The sequence below is a fragment of the Geotrypetes seraphini genome, chromosome 6 (assembly GCF_902459505.1).
Source record: "Geotrypetes seraphini chromosome 6, aGeoSer1.1, whole genome shotgun sequence".
Classification (NCBI taxonomy): Eukaryota; Metazoa; Chordata; class Amphibia; order Gymnophiona; family Dermophiidae; genus Geotrypetes; species Geotrypetes seraphini.
This window is the reverse complement of record NC_047089.1, coordinates 223,998,206-224,021,227: the sequence shown is the minus strand read 5'-3', so window position 1 is coordinate 224,021,227 and position 23,022 is coordinate 223,998,206. Positions and strand designations below refer to the sequence as shown.

Here is a 23,022-nt window from a genome sequence, read left to right as displayed (position 1 = left end):
CGGAAGCCGACGCTCTGTGTTGAGCTAAAGGGCCTTGAGTGTCTGCGCATGCTCAAAGCCTGCTGGCTCCCGCCCTCTCCAGGATCCTCGAAGGGAATCCAGCAAGCCGTGAGTATTTGCAGACGCTCAAGGCCCTTCAGCCCAGCACAGAGCATCTGTGTCAGCTTCTGGAGCATCAGGACTGTAAGTGTGATGTCAGTTGGGGCAGAGAGGAGCGGGTAGTGGAGGGTAGGAGTACCTAAGATGGTGACCTCCTCTACACTTTTCTTTTGTCGTGGTTCACCCCCCCCCCCCTCTGAAGCAACTTCCTGTTTCCGCTTGGGTGGACCGCAGCAAAGTAACGGTGCAGGGGAGGCCGCGGGCAGCATGAAGGAGATGGTGGCACATGGACGGCGGGAAGGGGAAGAGATGGTGCACATGGACTGTGGGAAGGGGAAGAGTTGGAAAGATAGATTTGAGATAGATGCAGAAAATTGGAAGAAAGAAGGATGTAGTGCAAAAAGTGAAGGAGAAAAAAGAAACAGCAAATGCATAAGGAGGCCTTAACTCTAAGAGCACAGATGGAACAAGAAGACCAGAAAAATAAAATTTCCATATAACAAAAGGCAAGAAAATGGCAGGAAAATGCTTTTTCAATCTTCACATGTTAAGGAAAGCAAGATCCTGCTTCCACCAACAACACTTCGCTGTCCTCGTTCAATCCATTATTCTATCCAGACTGGATTACTGCAACTCCATCTACTTAAGCCTAACAAAGAAAAGGCTTCTCAGACTACAGCGGATTCAGAACACCGCGGCTAAACTAATCTTCACAAAAAGCAAATTCGACCGCGTCTCCCCGCTTCTGTCTAAGCTTCACTGGCTCCCAGTTATCCTCAGGGTTCACTACAAATGCGCCTGTCTAGCCTTCAAGTCTCTACATGGCATCCTTCCTCCCCTTTTTCCACTATCTTGGCTCTCCCCGAATCCTAACTCCACCAGATCCACTCAAAAATTCAAACTATCCTTCCCCTCTTTAAAAGGCATATCCCATACAGGAAAACTTGGGACATCCCTCCTCTTCAGGATCACCGAGCTGTGGAACAGCTTTACTGCCCCTCTTCGGAGTTCGACCTCCCTCCAATGCTTCCGAAAACATTTGAAAACTTGGCTTTTCTCTAAAATGTAACTACTCCCTTCCTCTCCATTATACTAAGTCCCCTCTTTCTTTCTTTTTTTACTAAGCCCTTCTTCTTTCCATTGGAGTTCCTTTCTATATTAATTCCTATAAACCGTGTCGAGCTCCACTTCTGTGGAGATGATGCGGTATACAAACTTAAGGTTTAGTTTAGTTTATTTTCGTTAGTGATTAAAATATGTCAATTTTGAAAATTTACATCTGTTCTTTTTATATTTTGGACTGTTCAGGAAGAAATGCATTTCTTTCTAATTCTCTTGTGGTATACTGTGTGCAGAGTCTGTACAATAGTACTTTTAGTCTGAGGGTTTGTATTTTTTAAAGTTTTTATTTTTCTGTTTTCTGCATATGTGACTGAGGCCAGGTGTTCTGGTAGGGATGACAAATGATACTCACATACTCAAACTTCTAACCTCGGTTTATATTCAAGTATATATGATACACGTATATAAAATATGCAAACCGCTTTGACTGAAACCACAGAAAGGTGGTATATCACCTTCCTCTCCCCCTCTTTTTTTTTCTAAAGTGCTGGTTTATGCTTATCCAAATCGCCAATAGGGTTTCTAAAATAACCACCTTTGGATATCAACCTGCAATTCCTGACAACATAGCAGGGACTCTAGTCCTGAACCTAAAAAAAGATGCAGTGCCCTTAGCAGAGCGAGCAGGAAAACCTGTTAAATATTAGTCTGATCTCTACCATGTCAACCAGCAGCAATTTATTCACTTACCCTTTGTTCTCCTTGCTGCAAAACTATATTCTCTGGTTTCAAATCCCGGTGAATGATTCGATTTTCATGAAGGTACCTGAGAGCTGATGCTGAAACACAGAAAACCAAAATATCACCTAAGGGGCAAAGGCCACCCTAAGCCACCAAAAAGGACTCAATTCTGATGCCTCACTTACCAATATCAGACAGCAGGGTGAGAATTGCACTTTCCCGCAAGCCACAGCAGTTTTCAAACTGATTAAGATACTGGAATAATCCAAGGCACAAAAAGTCAAATTTTCCATTTCTCACCACGTAAGAACATAAAAGGTCAAGCTGCATGCCTGCTCTAGTATTTCAGAGATCAAATATTTTGGAATGCACTTTAAAGTGATCTACGGAAGAGGTTTTATCTGTTTATGCTACAAGACAGGTCTGCCTTCTCACTGATTATTTTATCATATCTTTTGGAGTACAGAACTTCAAATCCTCAGCAACTCGTATCTAGTTTTGCAAATGGTTACAAAAATTAGCTAATTATCAAAACATAGATGTTGTGGTTTCCTGCTGATAAATATACAAGCGGTCCAGAGGAGGGCGACGAAAATGATAGGAGGCTTGCGCCAGAAGACGTATGAGGAGAGACTGGAAGCCCTGAATATGTATACCCTAGAGGAAAGGAGGGACAGGGGAGATATGATTCAGACATTCAAATACTTGAAGGGTATTAACGTAGAACAAAATCTATTCCAGAGAAAGAAAAAATGGTAAAACCAGAGGACATAATTTGAGGTTGAGGGGTGGTAGATTCAAGAGCAATGTTAGGACGTTCTACTTTACGAAGAGGGTGGTGTATGCCTGGAATGTGCTCCCGAGAGAGGTGGTGGAGAGTAAAACTGTGACTGAGTTCAAAGAAGCGTGGGATGAACACAAAGGATCGAGAATCAGAAAATAATATTAAAAATTGAACTAAGGCCAGTACTGGGCGGACTTGCACGGTTTATGTCTGTATATGGCCGTTTGGTGGAGGATGGGCTGGGGAGGGCTTCAGTGTCGGGGAGGGTGTAGATGGGCTGGAGTAGGTTTTAACAGATTTCGGCAGTTGGAACCCAAGCACAGTACCGGGTAGAGCTTTGGATTTTTGCCCAGAAATAGCTAAGAAAAAAATTTAAAAATTTAAATTGAATCAGGTTGGGCAGACTGGATGGACCATTTGGGTCTTTATCTGCTGTCATCTACTATGTTATCATTCTCCTGTCCTGTCACATGAATATGTGATGAAATACTAGTAATAAATGTGCCCGAATCCTGGCATAAAAGACTCACACAACCTTCTCCTATGAATATAGGGAGCAATTTTATAACCTGGGTAAACAGCATTAGTAAATGACACCACCCCCCAAGTACTGAGCACTATTCTATAAACGGCACTCCCAGTTGGGCAAAAGTCTGGAATCCACCCTCAACTTTTTGACGTGAGGATTTACGCCAAATGAAACCTGGTATAAATCTTAGTGTGAAAATTAGGCACAGATCCCCCGAATTCTATAATAAAACACGCAGCTATTTGCTACTATTTGGGTTTTTGCCAGGTACTAGTGACCTAGATTGGCCACCGTGAACACGGGCTAAATGGACCATTGGTCTGACCCAATAAGGCTATTCTTATCTTCAGTGAACACTCCGACCCGCCCCTGCCCCTCCCATGAACCCTTTTTAGTTGCACACTTAAAAGATTTGTACGCGCATCTTTATAGGTTAGCGTTTAGGTAGATGTGTGCGCAAATCCTAATTGGAGCCAATTAACTGCAATAATTAGTTAGCACCCAATTATTGCTAGCCACTCAAATAGTCACTATTATCTGGTGCCCAAAATTGTGGGTGCAAATTTGGGCATGCACTACCTCTGAAAACCGCCATTGCTCAATTTGGCTGAAATATGCACAAGATTCTACCCAAGTTAAAAAGAGACACATACCAGACAGCATATATTTACATTGGTTAGTTTTCAATTTGATCCCTAGTCACATAGTACGTGTATTAAAAGTGCCCACATACTTGAGTTGATTCTCACCTTGCGAAGGTCTCCCCCTTCACAATATTCCATGGCCAGGAGCGGTAGATCATTGGGGGCAAGCTTCTGCATCCCACTGGGAACGTCCCTGGCAGCCACTACATTAGGATGATTCAGTCTGAGAACAGAAGACAAGATACACTGAACGGTGGCATAGTGAGGGCGAGAGGTGCCCCTCCCCTGCCCACCCACCTCCACACACTCCTTCCCACCCCCTCCTGCCATGCGCTCTGCTTCCCTTCCCTCGTGCCTCCATAACGTTCCTGGTGCGAGCAAAAAACCCCAAGCTGCTGTCGTGCCAGCGTCGGCTCTTCCTCTGATGTCGGTTCCTAGATGCGGGTCCAGGAAGTGACATCAGAGGAAGAGCCAATGCTGGCGTGACAGCAGCTTGGGGATTGTTGCTCGCGCCAGGAACGTTACAGAGGTACGGGGGAAGGGAAGCGGTGTGCATGCATGGCAGTGAAGGTGGGGGGCGAGGAAGGAGTGGGAGGACGGAAAGGAGGACGGGTGCCTGCGCCCTCACCAAGACGGCGCCCGGGGTGAAACGCCCCCCCCCAATGCAATAGTCATTCATGCAATTGTCGCTGCGCTCAAATGTCTGTGCACATTTGACTGCGTGCATTTGTCTTGCACAAGAGGGTATTACTGGACAGCAGTGAGACAAACAGCACTTTCAGAGCTCAGAATAATCTGAGAGGAATTTTCTGGGCATATGTTGCACAGTCATGTCTCCATCTCACGAGTTCCTTCACGCTTTACAATAACTTTAGACGTCAGCGTCCCGGGATTGATCATTAATAGTAAAGAACTTTCTCCATGGTCAAGCAAGATGAATCATACACAAAAGCGAGAAATTAATAGCTAAGGGTTGCTAGATAGAAATTAGACCTTGGTTCTTTAAGGCAACCCAGAACAAATGCTGATAGAGGGTGCTGATTATTAATTCAAAAGGCTTTGTAGAACGGCTTGTCCAAGACTAATCTCTTCCGGCCATATTGTTTATGTTTATTTACAATATTTGATAAATCGCCAAATTTGGACAAGCCAAGATTAAGTGATATACACAATAAAACCATATCAGCATAAGAAAAGAACTCCAGTTGGAAAAAGGAAAGACACTCATACATTCAAACAAAGGAAAGAAAACAGCATCCGTCTCCCCTACATCCTTAAGGAGGATTAAATGCCACAGAGAAAAGGTGAGTTTTAAGATCAGCTTCAATATAGGACATTTCAGAGAAGCCCTAGAAAAAAAGAAAGGGGCCAGGATAAACAAGGCTCTGGAAAACTCCCAATGTGTTTGTGAAGGAAGGACTAATTGATGGTCATTTAAGGACTGTAATTTCCATGAAGAGACATAAGATATAGCGACATTAGACAAATATTCTGGGGGCACCAGTCCGGAGCACTCTGGGGGTATCAGTCCACAGCACTCTGAAGGCTAGGTGTAGAATTTTGACCTGTATTAACAGGACAGGCAGAGATAAGTGATCTCTGCCAAGTTCATTAGGGACCTACCAAGTTCATTAGGAAGCAGAGAAAGGTGAGGAACAAATTGGAGTAATGAGAGAAGGAGAAATAAGACTGAGCATTAAAAAAAAAAAAAATTCTTGGACTGATTTAATAAGGTTGGAATAGGTCAACATCATAGTCTCTACAGCAATGCAGTAAAGGGCGTGTGATATTTACACCACCATTGCCTTTCAGATCACATAACCTAGCACTTCAGAAGCATTATAGGGCACATCCCTGAAATCTCACCTTTTACCCTGAAATTTATCTGTTTGTAGATCTACCTACTACATTTATTAAATCTCATTATCAGCTTACACTGCCCTTAGCAATGTACATCATCATAAAACGAAAATAACACTAGCCCCAGAGCATTTCACCGCCTCCCCCACTTGATATCAATACAGAGTTTTATCCAATACTGTAGGCTGAGGATGACAAAGTAGCTACAGAAAGTTCCAGGAAATCAGGATTTACATGAAATATACTTAATAATAATAATGGTACTATTACTGCAGTAACAAACAAAAAGAAACGCCCAAGGTTTCCACAGAAATAGAGGTACTGTACGTCCAAACAAAAGGCAAAAACTGTGTAATACAATATTCTTGAGAGGATCTTGCTTAAAAGCAAGTGATCTTTATTCAAATCAAATACAGTAAAACCTTGGATTGCAAGTAACTTGGTTTGCCAGTGTTTTGCAAGACAAGCCAAACATTTTATTAAATTTTTACTTGATATACAAGCAAAGTCTTGCAATACAAGTACATACAGTATACACACATCACAACTGAGCCGATGGTTCTTCTCTCTCTGACGCTGCAGGAGTGTAGTGACTCTTCTACATGAGCGAGGTCTTGCAATACAAGTACATATAGTATTTTGTATTAAAGTTTTGAGGTTGTGGAATGAATCGTCTGAGTTTCCATTATTTCCTATGAGGAAAATTGCTTTGATATACGAGTGCTTTGGATTACAAGCATGCTTCTAGAACAAATTATGCTCGCAAACCAAGGTTTTACTGTACATCCACATATCCACTTGCAACAAGCAGCTGACCCAATGGTCCATGTTTTGGCTCACTCAAGCTTTTCTCAGGGGTCCAGGTCAGAACTAGCTCAACCCAAATGTGGATGCTTATTCAAAGCAAACTTGAGATACCTTGCTCGCGATGAGTGGGGGTGAGAAGGAGCAAGGAAACTATTTTGGGACCAAATCAAATACAAATATTCAGTACAGCCTTAGTCTGGTTAGGCCACTTAAGCAGTTATGTGGTTAAGCACGGACTAGCTCCAAACTGCCCCCAAAATAGCTAGCTTTCAGTTTAGCAGCTTGTGGTGATTCAGTGGTGCTTCCTAGTTAACTACCCCTAAATATTAGCAGATAGCCCCATACAAGCAAGTTAAGCGGCCAGGATCCTCTCCTGACTGCTTAAACTGCTTCAAAAATTGACTCCTTTATTAATAAAACTAGGCCCCACATAGCAAGATGTGCAAGGATGGCTTTGATAACTTTTCAAGAATGCCGCCTCACCTCTTCATAATCTGAATCTCTAAACACCATCTTTCACGATTTCGAGGGCTCAACTCCTGACGACACTGTTTAATAGCAATTTGCTCTCCAGTTTCCTGAAAATAGAATGAAAACTAGATATTATGACCAGATGTGAGGCTGGTAAATCTAACCCATACTTAAACAGTGCAAAATTTAAGATAATTTTCAGAACCATAGCACTGGTTGCCGTTGGAGGCAAGAGTTCTGTTTAAGTTTTCCTGTATCTGCTTTAAACTGATATCAGGATTGTCTCCAACTTACCTTTTACCTCATTTTGAACTTTATAACCCGTTAAGAAAAATTAGAAGATCTTATCCATTCACCTATCCCAAGATAAATGGTTGCAGATAAAACTTTAGCATTTCAAGCAGGTAAACTGCAATCTTGGTTGGGTAAATATATTTACCAGGCCACGTCTTATTGTTCTTTTCGGAAACTAGTTAAAACTGCCCTTTTAGGTAAATTCATTACTTAACTGATGTAGTTAAGATAATTCTTGTTTAGAACCAACTGATTGGATTGATTGACTGTATATATTCTGCTGATTGTCCAGCGGCTTCTTAATGTGAACCGCCTAGAACTTTTGGTAATGGAGGAATAAAAGAATAAAGTGAAGTAAAGTTAAAACCTCATCAAAGTTACACAACAGCAGCAGGATTTCTGTTTACTATCTTTATGTAACAAGAAGATGTACAGTACTCCCCCGATATTTGCGGCCCCACGAATCTCGAAAAACCGCAATACGGTTTTTCATGGGGGGGCCTCAAGAGGGCAGCAGGAGAGGGCAGCAAGAGAGCAGCCGGAGCGCCGCGAGTGCAGGAAACCACTCATGGTATGCTCAAACCGCCTCTTCCTGCACTAAGTCAGGCCTTATCCAATCAGGAGCTGCGTGTCAAAGCAGCTCCTGATTGGATAAGGCTCGACTTAGTGCAGGAAGAGGCGGTCGGAGCGTACCACGAGTGATTTCCTGCACTCGCGGCGCTCCAGATGCTCTCTCCTTCCTCTCCCGCTGCCCTCTCCTTGTCAGCGGTTTGCGGTCGGAAAATACCGCGAATGATCGGGACTGCGAACAACCAGGGGGAACACTGTACTGGTAACTCTCCCCAAAAGAATCTGAAGTGTCCATAGCCATTAAGCAAGACTGTCTGCTGAAGACTTGCAGTGTCCACGGTCACAAACCATACACTGTACTTACCTGCAGGAGATTCATAATATAGTAGATGATTGCAAATAAAGACTTGTCCTCCCTTTCACATCTCGAAACCCTCTGCATTCAATCCACAGTGAAGCGTGATCAGAGATCATCTCTATCTCAGCCTAGTGGATACAACCTCACAAATTTCTATAAGCCCAAACCCCATCTATTCCAGTATATGTTTGCATGGCATGGGAAAAATGAAAATAATTTCTCTGGGTACCATGAAGCAACCCCAACAGTCTACAAGCCTCCAAAATCTGCATCAGCTTCAACAGGGCTTTACTAAGGAGTTCTGCCCCCTCTGGAATGATCTAATACCGGATCAGGACATACATTAAAATCCCCTCCCCAAAAAACAGCTCCCTTAGTGAATTGCACAAACTCTTCTTGTAACTGAGAATAAAAAGCCGTTTGGGCAGAATTAGGACCATAGATATTGACAACAGTGAGATCTTTTCCCTGAATATGTCCTTGAAGAGCTAAACAGTGACCCTCAGCATCTTTATATACTTGGTCAACTATAAATCCCACCCCTTTACGCACCAGAATAAAACTACCCCTCCCGCCTTCTGAGGGCGTGCTGCCTGGTGTACCCAAACCTGCTCAAACAGAAGAGAGCATATTAACCTCTCATCCCGTGGTCTTAAGTGCATTTCCTGGAGGAGACAAATATGCCATCACAATCTATGGAGTTCCCAGAAGACAATACTCCTTTTCCCCAGATTATTTAAGCCATTAACATTCCATGATCCAATTAGCAGAGAGCAATCCACCCCTCCCCCAACCCCTCCATCCAACACATTCCCCACAGCCCCTCCATCACCCAAGCCCCTCCCAACCCTCCCTTAACAGAAATTGACGACTGGCCGACCACCCGGTCAGAGTGAAGAAGTTAGGTCCCCCCCTAGAAGGCAGCTGGAATCCCTATAATACTCAGCCTTCCATCTCACCCCCATGCACCCCACTCAAGCACACATTCTCCCTATAAACAAAACATCAACCAATCAGTTCACATATATAAATACATTCACACAACTACAGGAGGGAAATCCCTCCGATCATAGATGTCGCAATCAAAATTCTGTGTTTAGATTAAGCAAAACCACAGTCCCTACAAACAGACCATAGACTACCCATGTCCATAGAATACCATAGTCATGTACAAACACAATCAATCAGGATCTTTCCGCTGGTTTTTGCCGGAACAGGCCTCCATTTTCCAAAGACCAGATGCGCTCTTCACCACAGGTCGAGGCTCAGTGCCAGTGAGATCAGGAACATTTTTGTAATCCATGCCTTGCATAGCCGCCCACACATCTGCGACTTCATGGACTTTTTTAGATTTTCCATTAACCGTAATCCAGACCCCAAAAGGGAAAAGCCATCTGTACCGATGTCCTTCGGAACGCAACACTTAGGTAACCTCCTTAAAGCCGCGTCTTTTCTATAATGTCGCCCATGCCAAGTCCTGATAGATCCCCACTGCTACATTCTTCCAGCGAAATTCCTGCTTATGGCACGCCAGCTGAAGCACTTTTTCTTTAAGAATAAAAGTTCACAAAACAAACTATGATATCTTTAGGGCCTGAGCTTCTCGGAGGACCCAGGCTTCAGTGTGCCCTTACGATATCAATTTGGCTAGGTGCAGACCATCGGCCTCCTTAAGAAGATCCAAGCAAATATTGCGCACTACCACTATGAATCCTAACGAAGTTTAGCGGTATATAAGAAATAAATTACATTACATTGCATTACTATACAATCTGCCGATGGAGGTGCGTGTGAAATTTAAGTTTGGCTCTTTCTGTTTTAAGGTTTTATTTGGGTTAGCTCCTAAACATATAACTGACCTTTTTTCCTTTTCAACCAATAGACATAAGAGAAGCTCACATTTGAACTTTGTCTCCCCACTGGTTAGAGGATGCAAACTACAAAAATATCATCAACATCTTTTTTCGTATCAAGCAGCATTATGGGGTAAAGATTTGGAAAAACTGCTTTTGCTTACTAATACTTATGAGGAATTTAGGAGACACCTAAAAACATTCGTTCCTGAAGCACTTAGGTAGCTGATTTCAAAATTTTATACGATTGATCTTTAAGGTTTTACTTATGAACTTTTAGCTTTGTAAGTTTTATTCAATCTGTAGCATTTTTAATTATTGTAAACATAGAACTTTACAGTCCTGTGGTATATAAACTTTTTGGGATTCCCTTAAAACGCAGATTATAACAGCGAAATCTATTTTCTAGATCTTCCACTTGATTCCACTGATCAGACTCAAAGCGCACATCTGCCAGTTCCTGAGTTAGCTCGGATACGTGCTCCTCTGTGGCTGCCACACGTCCTCCAATATCCGCCAGCTTTCACTTCTTTGCGGACTCCCACCATCTCCGCCTTTAAATCATGAAACCACGATTTCAAAGTTTTCGATGTAATCTCCATATCATCTACAGATTCAAAGGTGGGGTCATCATCCTCCGACTCGGAGTGCGCCGATGCCATCTGCTTTTTCTTGGACAATTGCCTGCTGCTGTCACATCTCGATTTTTCTCCGTTCAAGGCAGAGAATCAAAATTTTTCCAATCTCTTTCGAATCTCCATTATTAACAGATGTCAGAACTTGGTTTTCCCAAGAAATCGTGGTTTAGGAATGCTGTTACTCTCGAGGAACAACACAGCCCCTACCGAGCTCTCCACTCAAGCAGCCATTCCGTGGCATGGTCTTGCATGTAAAATTTTTAGTGCATCAATAGCTCTTTTAGAATCGGATCAGAGCAGACCCTTGCGGTCTTACCAATTCTGTTTAATGTATCTAGCTCCCAGTTTCTAAATAGTTTAAAATGAATATGGTCTGTTTTAGTCTTATTGTTAATTATGTGATCCAGCACTAAAAAATTACACCTGCTGGAATTTCAGTATTAAACCTGGGAGTAAACAAGATTATAATACTGAGTAAACTAGAGCAGGAACAATGCTCAGAGCCAGGCTTATCTCCTGCATGCAAATACAGTCGCCAGAAAATAATGATAAATAACATAAATACAATCACCTGATCCTCCCATTACTCCAGTAAACAACTCGGAACAAGGTTTTATAGAAAAGCTGTGTACCATGACCATGCCATATAAATTTGCTGAAATAAAATATGTATTTTACTACGGATAAGTAAAGAATCCATTATTAAATAAAGGAAGATTTGAGCGATTACCGGGTCCTACTTTAAACAGTTTTTGGGTGAGACGGGATTAATTTTGTTCTCTCACAGTACACTGGAGGATGGTAAATCAATTCCTCTGTAACCTGGCAGTTTACTCAGTGGGGGTGAGAATAAAAGTCATATTCTTGATTACCCTAGAGCGGTACGACACTTATCTATTATCTATTATATATATTGTCGCCAGGCCTGGCTGCACCCCAATCACCCCAAGGACCCTCTGTCCGTCAGTGTTTATCAGTCTCTCACCTCCCAGCACATACGGTTCCCTCTGATTCCTACCCTCCAAAACACATCGAACTCTGTCAAATCCCTCAAAGCAATAAAAACCTACTTCTTTTCCCGATTCCTTTAGCCAAGTGTCAGTACAGTATAGCACCTAGACTCCACCATCCTCCACTCATCAGCACTGTTAAACTGTCTACCAGAGCATTCATAAGAACATAAGAATCGCCGCTGCTGGGTCAGACCAATGGTCCATCCTGCCCAGCAGTCCGCTCACGCGGTGGCCCCAAGGTCAAGACCAGTGCTCCAAATGAGTCCAGTCTCGCCAGTTTAGTATGAACTTGTCCAACTTTGACTTGAAACCCTGGAGGGTGTTTTCCCCTATAACAGACTCCGGAAGAGCGTTCCAGTTTTCTACCACTCTCTGGGTGAAGAAGAATTTCATCCCCTTTCGTCCCCTATATCCCGTCTTCATAATTCCTATGTATTGTACACTAATTGTCTATATTTCATTAGTTTTAATTATTATGTGTGTTATATTGTAACCCATTCTAAGCTCTCTGGGGAGAGCTCCATGAAAAGACCAAGCCTAACTGAGCTCAGATAAACTCATCAATTAGACCATAGCGCTACGTTCCTCACCACAGCATGTATAGTAAATTAGATTATCTCGATTGTTTATGTCTACTATGGCTGATTAGTGTAGCTCGGATATTTCTCTCTCACATAGCATAAATAGTTAATTAACATACCTCAGCTGTTCATATGTTTTCTATCTACTATATCTCGGTCATTGTACTACTAGCTTTCCAAATACGTCTTGTCCATATGTGTCATGACCATACTGTGTATGTACTACTGTAACCCGTTCTGGGCTCTTTTCGAAGGACAGACTAAATAAAACAAATTAAATAAATAAATAATAACATAAAATCGCTGTTCCAGAATCGGCCAACCAGTGACTCACACGGTCAGCATCTAGCCATCGGTGCTGGGTTCCTGAAGCCATTAGAACCAAGCTGGCAAAAATCTTTCTCCAACTTTAGAAAAAGACAGAAATCTCCTATAGCAGACGATGTATTCCTTAGCATATGCTCACGATGTAAAATCCCCCATCTCTGGAACCAACTCCCCCAACAAATCAGACTACAGAACTCTCTGATGACCTTCCGGAAAGCAGTAAAGACCCTCCTCTTCAACTGAAATTCTAACTGCAAACCACCCCTTGACCCCCTTATATTCCCCCTTCTTTCTGCACTCTCCTGTACTTAAGTTGCTGTATAGTCTTTGAACTGTCCAAAATGTACTTAAGTTGCTGTATAGTCTTGTACTGTCCAACATGTTTTCCATTGTAAATGTTAGCTTGTAACCCGTTCTGAGCTACTGTGAGGACGGGATAGAAATCGAAATAAATAAATAATATTATAAGCCATTTCTTATCTTTATCCTTTATCTTCCCCAAGTTTGCAATAGCCATACCAGCACTCTCATGGAAAACTACTAGCTATATCAGACAACAGTGCCTCAAGTTGACACGAGGGGGTGGGGGCTGGGCCTAATCCACTAAGTTCTCAGTTATGGTATATATGTTTTATCTAAGACTTCTTACTAACCAGTAATTTAACGTGTTTCAACTGTCTTCCATGTAAATGTAATGCTAGAGAGGTGTTTTTCTGAGCCTGAAGGTCAGAAACAAACAAAAAATGAATTTTACTTATGCTTGGGCCAATTACATTTTGTTTCAATAACTGGAATTTTCTATTGTTTGGGCAAAGCACATCAGGCTTACATGAATTTAATTTTAAATTTCCTATTGTCAAGGACTCTGAGCCATATCTTGATTCTTTATTTTGTTTTCCAAAACTTTCTCTCCACTATGTGGAACAAAATCAACCGGTTAACCATGTTTGCTATATCAAATCTGCATTTAAGTTTTAAAGTCTGTACATGCATTCCAGATCTGAATTCAGTTCAGTTGCGATTTTTCAAAGTCCACTATTATTTTTAGAAAACTTGAAATGCACATGCAAAGCCCTGCGTACTGAAGTGAATGTAACCTACGTGTGCTTTCATGCCCCTTTCTCTTATGGATAGTCTTCACCAGCACAGGGTTGGCTCAATTATACTACTACTACTACTAATAATAATAATAACTTTATTTTTTCTATACCGCCATAATTTGCGACTTCTAGGCGGTTTACAGCGAATTACAAGATGAGAACAGGTAGGAAGTCACTGAGTAGTCAGTGATTACAGGTTACAAATAGGTTACAGTATAATCTTAAACATGTTACATCAAAGGGGCTGGATGGTCAGCGAATTACAGAATACAGATGGTGAGGGAGACACTGAATAGTCAAGTGAAGAACAGAATACTATTAGAGAAAAAGCGTAGTATCAGCATGAAGAGAGAAGCTTTAGGATGGGGAGTGTTGTCTGGCTAGCCCAAATATTGCTCAGGGATTTAATAATAATAATAATTTTATTCTTATATACCGCCATACTGAAAAAGTTCTAGGCGGTCCACAACAAGGCGAGCTAATACATGGGATACAGATAAAATACAAATTAGAATAATGGACTTAAACAGATAAAGACAGAAAGCATTTGCAATATAATGCAGAAAATACCGGCATGGAAAGGAAAGAAGTAATACATAGAACAGATAAAATACATCAAGTTGAATATAGACAGGGTTACTCCAGTTGTACATACTGTATATGTTTTAAACTAAACTAAACCTTAGATTTTTAGACCGGGTCATCCCCAATTGGAGCTCAACTTGGTTAACAATAAGAGAAAGAATACAAAAGAATAAATAAGCTAAATGGAAGAAAAGATTGAAGACTAGTTTCCAAAATGTTTGGCAAACAAGATTGTCTTTAAAGTTTTCCCGAATGATAAAAAGGAACTTAAGCTTCTTAGTGAGAGCAGCAGGTTATTCCAAAGCTCCGTCAAATTTGAAAGAGCGACTACATTTTCTGAAAGATTTAAATCTACCCTCAAGGGAAAGAAAAGAAAGTTTCCATTTTTGAGAGATTCTTGCAAGATGAGATCTGTATACATGCCACTCTAAGGCAGGGGTAGGCAATTCCAGTCGAGAGCTGGAGCCAGGTCAGGTTTTCAGGATTTCCATAAAAAATGTGCATGCAAATCCATCTCATACATATTCATGGTGGATATCCTGAAAACCTGATCTGGCTCTGGCTCTCGAGGACTAGAATTGCTTACCCCTGCTCTAAGGGAACAAGAGTAATGTTTTAAGTTTTTCCCTTGATGTTTTTTGCTACCTTGTTAAGATTACATATATGTTTGCTGTACACATGAATGGTGCATTCCTTTCATATTGTTTTGTATGTGCACACTTGTCATGTGGCACTAATTTATACCAACTAATTAACCTTAATTTTAATTTTTGGTGGGCAAATTTATGTTTAATTTATAGATTTGAAAAAATGAATGTGGATATGCCGAGACATACTAACATAACATAAGAATTGCCACTGCAGAGTCAGACCAGTGGTCCATCATGCTCAGCAGTCCGCTCACGCGGCAGCCCTCTGGTCTAAGACCAGCACCCTAACTGAGACTAGCCCTACCAGCTTTCTACCACTCTGTGGGTGAAGAAGAACTTCTTTACGTTTGTACGGAATCTATCCCCTTTCAACTTTAGAGAGTGCCCTCTCGTTCTCCCTACCTTGGAGAGGGTGAACAACCTGTCCTTATCTACTAAGTCTATCCCCTTCAGTACCTTGAATGTTTCGATCATGTCCCCTCTCAATCTCCTCTGTTCGAGAGAGAAGAGGCCCAGTTTCTCTAATCTTTCGCTGTACGGCAGCTCCTCCAGCCCCTTAACCATCTTAGTCGCTCTTCTCTGGACCCTTTTGAGTAGTACCATTTCCTTCTTCATGTACAGCGACCAGTGCTGGATGCAGTACTTCAGGTGAGGGCGTACCATGGCCCGGTACAGCGGCATGATAATCTTCTCTGATCTGTTCATGATCCCCTTCTTTATCATTCCTAGCATTCTGTTTGCCCTTTTTGCTGCCACCGCACATTGTGTGGACGGCTTCATCGACTTGTCAATTAGAACTCCCAGTATTCGTGCATGAGATTTTTGTTACCGACATGCATCACTTTACACTTATCCACGTTGAACCTCATCTGCCATGTCGATGCCCATTCCTCGAGCTTGATTATGTCACGTTGCAGATCTTCGCAATCCCCTTGCGTCTTTACTACTCTGAATAACTTCGTATCATCCGCAAATTTAATCACCTCGCTCATCGTACCTATGTCCAGATCATTTATAAAGATGTTAAAGATTTACGTTAATCTGGGGCCCTTTGACTTCTTTTATGGATTCATTGTAGTTGTCTTTTCCTTTGTTCCTGTTGATATATTGCACACACACAGGGGGAGGGAGCGCAGAAAGGGGGGTATTTCATTGTATGATTCTATTCCCTTATGAAATGTTGGTTGGGTGGGGTTTTTTTTATTGTTGTATGGATTTTGATTGATTATAAATGCATATATGATTAATATTATTTGTATAGATACTGTATTGCATTTTTGTTAGCTTTAGAAACTCAATAAAGATTTATAAAAACAAAAAACAACCAACCCCAATAATAAAGTTGTAGGGTTTTTCCACAATAATCACAGTAATGATCTGTTACTATTTAATGCTTTATTGAAATGTGTATATCATAGTGTCAGTGAAGTTTTGCCTACATCATCATGATACTGTTACAATACAGTTCCTACGCATTGGTATCTTATTTGACATTTATTATCTATGACATTGAAGTTGCCTTATACAAACAATGAAATGTAATAAATGAACATTGGCAATACATTTCAGTATTGTCAATGTTCATTCATTACATTTCATAGTTTGTAAATTTCATGTAATACATTTTTCCTGACAACTGCCATGCTTTTCATATGTGGCCTGCTCATGAACTGGAGTATTGCGTTCAATTCTGGTCTCCTTATCTCAAGAAAGATATAGTGGCACTAGAAAAGGTTCAAAGAAGACGACTAAAATGATAAAGGGGATGGAACTCATCTCGTATGAAGAAAGACTAAAAAGGTTAAGAGCTGAAGAGCTTGGAAAAAAGACGGCTGAGGGGAGATATAACTGAAGTCTACAAAAACCTGAGTGGAGTAGAACAGGTACTAGTGGATCGATTTTTCACTCTGTCAAAAATTACAAATACTAGGGGACACTCGATGAAGTTACAAGGAAATACTCTTAAAACCAATAGGACAGCTTTGCTGGCTCCATTCCATGTGAGCTATTTTCTACATGTGGCGGATCCGAGGATGCGTCCTTTGGTGTCTCACTACCCCATTTTTACGCCGGCCAGAAGGACATGGAGATGGGTCTGTAAAACAGCCAAATTGTCTTCTAGGGTGTCTTTATATTTGCCTATACAGGGCAATGGAGCTTTCCAGCCGGGCATGCAAAATGCCACCTTTCTTAGGTGGCAAGCACAAGGTCTACAATATCTTTTTCACCTGTTTTCGGAGGGGAGCCTGGTCACATTTTCCGAGCTGCAACGAACTTTTGACCTACTACCAGATCCGTCACTATGTTCAGTCCCTCCCAGTGGCTGCCCTTACTGAGGTCTGCAGGGAGGCGCTTTCGGAACTCTTCAGCCTTTCAGCCCAACAGAGGATTCCTCTACGATTTCATATTGTGGGGATCCAGGATTGCCAACCAAGTACGAATCTGGATATATTAGCGACAGCGTGGGCTGAGGACTTGCATTGTCAGTTGACTGCTCAACAGTTACAACGGGTCCTGAAGAACATTCAGAAGGTGTCACCCAATATTACTCACTGGGAAATGCAATTGAAAATTGTTCTTAGACTTTACATTCCACCGGAACGAGCAGCCCGGATGGGGATTACTGCGTCGCATTCTTGCCCGAAATGCAATCAGGCTCACGCATCTTTGAGTCACATGTTTTGGGCCTGCCCCGCAATCCAACAGTTTTGGAGACATCTCGGCCTTTATACCACATCGCTTTGGGGAAGGCGATGGCTTCCGCAACCGAGGGCGTTATTTGGATTTTATAATATAGCCTCGCCCAAACCCAGGGGAATGTCAGCATTTATCTCCAGAGCCCTTTTGATGGGGAAAAAAGCCATCCTCACCAACTGGCTCTCCCGTGATCCCCCGTCATATGCACAATGGAGATCCCTAATGATAGTGCACACAACACTGGAGAGACGCATGGTGGGAGACTTGACTCTTGGCCCGGGTCGCAAATTTTGTCAGGTGTGGGAGCACTTCTGGCAGGACCTCACACCGCGTGCTCGCAGTAGACTTTTGAATCTTTAAGATTTTATTCTCACTCTCATCTGTTGGACTGGCCATTGATTCTTGGGGAGGGGGGGATGGGAGGGGAACCGATTATATTGTTGAAAATGTTATTTCCTGAATGGTACTACTGTTTGTATTTGCTTCTTACTGCTGGACTAATAAAAATCATTTAAAACATAAAACCAATAGGACAGTGTCTCTCAAACTGTGTGCCAAGGCACAGTGGTATGCCCCGAAGAGAGTCCAGGTGTGCCATGAGAGATTCCAGAATTCTTACTTTATTTTAAAAAATTCCCTTCATAAGTATACACTAGAATAGATGACATGTACGTCACATACACAAGAATCTGTTAATGTTATGAGCGTCTGCGTGCTCAGACAAGAATCATTCTTTGACATGATTGGTCCTTGAAAAACTAATCTAATCTAATCTAATCTAAATCTTGGGTTTATATACCGCATCATCTCCGCAGATGGAGCTCGACACGGTTTACATGGTTAGGGAAGGAACGGAGCTCCAGTGGAATTATATAAGTATGAGAGAAGAGAGGTTGGTGTGAGAGTGCCAGGAGCGGGACGGGGTTATGTTCTGGAGAAGAGCCAGGTCTTCAGATGCTTACGGAATGGTAGAAGGGGGCTCAAATTGCGGAGAGGGGAAGGGAGACTGTTCCAGAGCTGAGTGATTCTGAAAGGGAGGGAAGAGCCAAGTTTACCAACAAGGGAGATGCCTTTTAAGGAGGGGTAGGATAGTTTTAATTTTTGAGTGGATCTAGTGGAGGTTGGATTTGAGGAATTCCAGGATAGAGGGATAAAAAACTAATGGCAAGTAATTTTTTTTTATTTTTTTTTACATAGTAGTTTCCTAACTTGAGCAACAAAGCAATAAAGGATTTGTTACTGTTTGGATTTTCTTGCCTTTGCAAACTTGGGGCTCCTTTTACTAAGCAACGCTAGCAGTTTTAGCGCACACGCTAGACACTAACACCAGCATTGAGCTGGCGTTAGTTCTTGGCACATAGTGTGGGGTCAGCATGCGCTAAAAACACTAGCGCACCTTAGTAAAAGGAGCGCTTGGATTTTCAGCTATGATAGAACTTAAATTTTAAAAAAATAGAGAACAATTGCAGATGGTGGATGATGAAACTCGCGTTTGCTTGTCAACCATTGAGCCACATTTTGAGTTAATTTGCACTCAAAAACAAGCACATCCATTGCATTGATTAGCAATTCTGGTCTATATCTACTTTAATTTCACTGTTGTTACAATTACCCATACATAGCTTAAAGAATTTTAAATAAATAACTCTCAAATTTAATTTTTTGTTGGTTTTGCAATTTTATAATTTCAGTTATAATGTGCCGCGAAAAACATTTGCTCCATTTAGTATGACAGACCTAAAAAAGTTTGAGAGACATTGCAATAGGAGGAAATATTTTTTTCACTCAGAGAATAGTTAAGCTCTGGAACACATTACCAGAGGTTGTGGTAAAAGAGGATAGCGTAGCTGATTTTAAGAAGGGTTTGGACAATTTCCTGGAGGAAAAGTCCATAGGCTGTTATTGAGAAAGACATAGGGGAAGCCACTGATTGCCCTAGATTGGTAGCATGGAATGTTGCTACTCCTTGGGTTTTGGCCAAGTACTAGGGACCTGGATTGGCCACTGTGAGAACGGGCTACTGGGCTTGGACCGTTGGTCTGACCCAGTAAGGCAATTCTTATGTTCTTATTTGCCACCATCATACCATGGGCATTAAGTTGTTTCATCACTCATTTGTTACAATCCTCATTGCTTATTGCAAGTGGTCATGTGAATTGTGCTAAAGTGACTTTGCCTTCATAAACCTTCTAGTCATTGGACATTTGGCTTTTATGGACATTCACAATGGGCCAAATTCTCCAAATGGCATCCTGAAGTTAGACAGGGGAAAGCATCCTACTATCATCTAATAAACCAATCAGGACCCACTTTTATTTTTAATGCAAGCATCGTTCTTAGGCAACCGTCTCACGCCTATGGAGGCACACATGGACACCTATGGACGTCTAAGGATAGCGTGGATGTGGTTTGTGCCTGAATTGGCTTAAAGCGCCCCATGCGCGAGACTGGCGCCTTAAATGTAGGCCTATGTTTTTTAAAAAATATGCAATTCTAGAAGCAGTGCCTGCCAGTGACTGACACACAGCAGGCACCGCTTCCAGAATCAGGCCCAATGCACCTTCTGTGTTGCTTAGCCGCACCAGTGGACATTATTAAATTCAGTCCATTTGCCAACCACATCACTTAATCATATGTTTATTCATTTACTGTTGTTTCAAGTACATCTATCTTACTGTTAATCACATTGCTTGACATGTTTGCAGTATTAGCATATGTTAGTTCTAGGAGATTTGCTTTCATGCTCAGCTAGGCTACTTTTGCTATTGCATTGCACTCTATTATCTCTAGTTAGTATTTTAAGTGTGATAGGCAGAAAAATTCCTATCAGCTTAAAAGAAGGGGGGAATGTAAGGGTTAAATATCTGAATACATCATGTGCATAATTCAAGAGACTATGCCTGAAGCAGGGAGGACCTTTGGCCTACATCTGCTCCTCAGCAGGCCTTATCTGTGGCTCCCTTAACTGATGCAACTTAACTTGAAATTGCATCATAACCCTCTTGCCCAGAGTCTGTATTGAGGGGGAAAGAAGACCCCAGCCACAGTGGAGTCTAAACTTTCTGGATGCTACCGGCAAAGAACCAAGGTTCCTGGAATTCCCTCAGAGGTGACGTCAAGATATTTCTGGAAATACTCAGGTCAAGAAGTCAGAACAGGAGGCGGGGAGAACATCTCATCTTCTAAGATAAGCATGTGACCAGAGGGTATAAGGGAAGAATCCCAGGAGAGCCAAAGTATTTAACAGGTCAGAATCTCTACATTCCGCAGATAACCAAAGGAAGGAATAATAAGAACAAAGGAGAACCAGCTTGGCTAACTAAAGGGGTGAAGGATGCAGTAAGGGAAAAGAGGAACTCTTTTAAAAAATGGAAACGCGAACGAACGGAGGCCTGGAACAGTCACAAGGTTGACCAGAAGAAGTGTCACAAGGCGGTAAGAGACACCAAAAAGGTCTATGAGGAAAAGATACCGCAAGAAGCCAAAAACTTCAAGCCCTTTTTTAGATACATAAAAGGGAAAAAACCAGCAAAGGAGGCAGTGGGCCCTCTCAACGACCAAGGAAGAAAAGGGTGCATCAAGGAAGACAAACAGATTGCAGATAGGCTAAACTCATTCTTTGCGTCTGTCTTTACCAAGGAGGATACTGCATCAATGCCCGAAACAGGGAAAGTATTCAAGGGAGGAATTGAGAAAAGCCTCACCACAGTGAATGTGGACTTGGACATGATATGCTATCAGATCGACAAACTAAGAAGTGACAAATCACCTGGACCAGATGGAATTCACCCGAGAGTGCTAAAGGAACTTAAGGTAGAAATCGGAGAGCTATTACAAACCCTAGCTAATTTGTCAATTAGAACTAGGCAAATACCAGATGACTGGAAAATAGCAAATGTAATCCCAATCTTCAAAAAAGGATCGAGAGGAGAACCAGGCAACTATAGACCTGTGAGTCTTACGTCGGTGCCTGGGAAGATGGTTGAAGCACTAATCAAGGATAGCATAGTACAACACCTGGAAAATCACGACCTGAAGAGAGCCAGTCAACACGGCTTCAGGAAGGGGAAGTCATGTTTGACGAATTTATTTAAATTTTTTGAGAAGGTGAACAAACAAATCGATAGCGGAGACCCAGTGGATATAATATACTTGGACTTCCAGAAAGCATTCGACAAGGTTCCACACGCTAGGCTTCTGAGGAAACTACAAAACCATGGAATAGAAGGGGATATACTAAAATGGATAGGCAAATGGCTGGAGAACAGATTGCAGAGGGTAAGCATAAATGGGAAGTTCTCGGACTGGGAAAAGGTGACAAGCGGTGTGCCCCAGGGCTCGGTTCTTGGGCCCATCTTATTCAATATCTTCATAAATGACCTGGAAGAGGAAACAACAAGTAATATAATCAAGTTTGGAGATGACACTAAACTATGTCGGACAGTTGGGTCACACATGGACAGCGAAGAACTCCAGAGAGATTTGAACCAGCTAGAGAAGTGAGCGGAAAAGTGGCAGATGAAGTTTAATATAGAAAAATGCAGTGATGCACCTGGGCAGGAAAAATAAGGAACATGAATATAAAATGTTAGGTGTGACACTGGGCAAGAGCGAACAAGAAAGGGACCTGGGAGTACTGATAGACAGGACCCTGAAGCCATCGGCTCAATGCGCAGCGGCGGCAAAGAAAGCAAACAGGATGTTGGGCATGATAAAGAAGGGAATCACAAGTGGATCAGCGGACGTCATAATGCCGCTTTACAGAGCAATGGTCAGACCACACTTGGAGTACTTTATCCAACACTGGTCTCCCTACCTAAAGAAGGATATAACCTTGCTGGAGAGGATGCAGAGGCGAGACATGAAGCTAGTAAAGGGTATGGAGAATTAGAGCTACAAAGAATGCCTCGGAAAACTGGGCTTGTTCACCCTGGGGAAGAGAAGACTGCGAAGGGATACGATAGAGACTTTTAAAATAATAAAAGGATTCAATAAAATAGAGCAAGAAACACCATTATTCACGTTGTCAAATGTGACTCGGACAAGAGGTCATGGACTGAAATTGAGGGTCAACAGGCCCAGGACAAATGTCAGGAAGTTCTGTTTCACACAATGAGTGGTGGACGTTTGGAATGCTCTCCCGGAGGAGGTTATGACGAAGACCACCATTCTGGGATTCAAGGGCAAGTTGGATGCACACCTTCTTGCAAATCACATTGAGGGATACGGGTAAACAGGGTCTTCATCAGTGAACACCTAGCTTAGCCTCCACATGTGCGGGTCGCTGGACTAGATGGACCTAAGGTCTAATTCGGTGAAGACATTTCTTATGTTCTTATGTATGTTCCATGTTCGGTGC

The 23,022-nt window shown here is 42.1% G+C and overlaps 1 protein-coding gene across 2 annotated transcripts in view; it reads right to left on the bottom strand.

The window, feature by feature from the left end:
• IKBKB (inhibitor of nuclear factor kappa B kinase subunit beta) overlaps nucleotides 1-23,022 on the bottom strand; it is a 97,007-nt gene that overhangs the window by 64,505 nt on the left and 9,480 nt on the right. For both annotated transcript variants that reach the window (XM_033949414.1, XM_033949415.1), the window contains exons 3-6: nucleotides 7,010-7,104; nucleotides 3,965-4,082; nucleotides 2,088-2,157; nucleotides 1,912-2,000 (exon numbers count right to left, since the gene is read on the bottom strand). In XM_033949414.1, coding sequence (XP_033805305.1) covers nucleotides 1,912-2,000; nucleotides 2,088-2,157; nucleotides 3,965-4,082; nucleotides 7,010-7,104 — 372 coding nt within the window. The remainder of the gene's footprint in view (nucleotides 1-1,911; nucleotides 2,001-2,087; nucleotides 2,158-3,964; nucleotides 4,083-7,009; nucleotides 7,105-23,022) is intronic.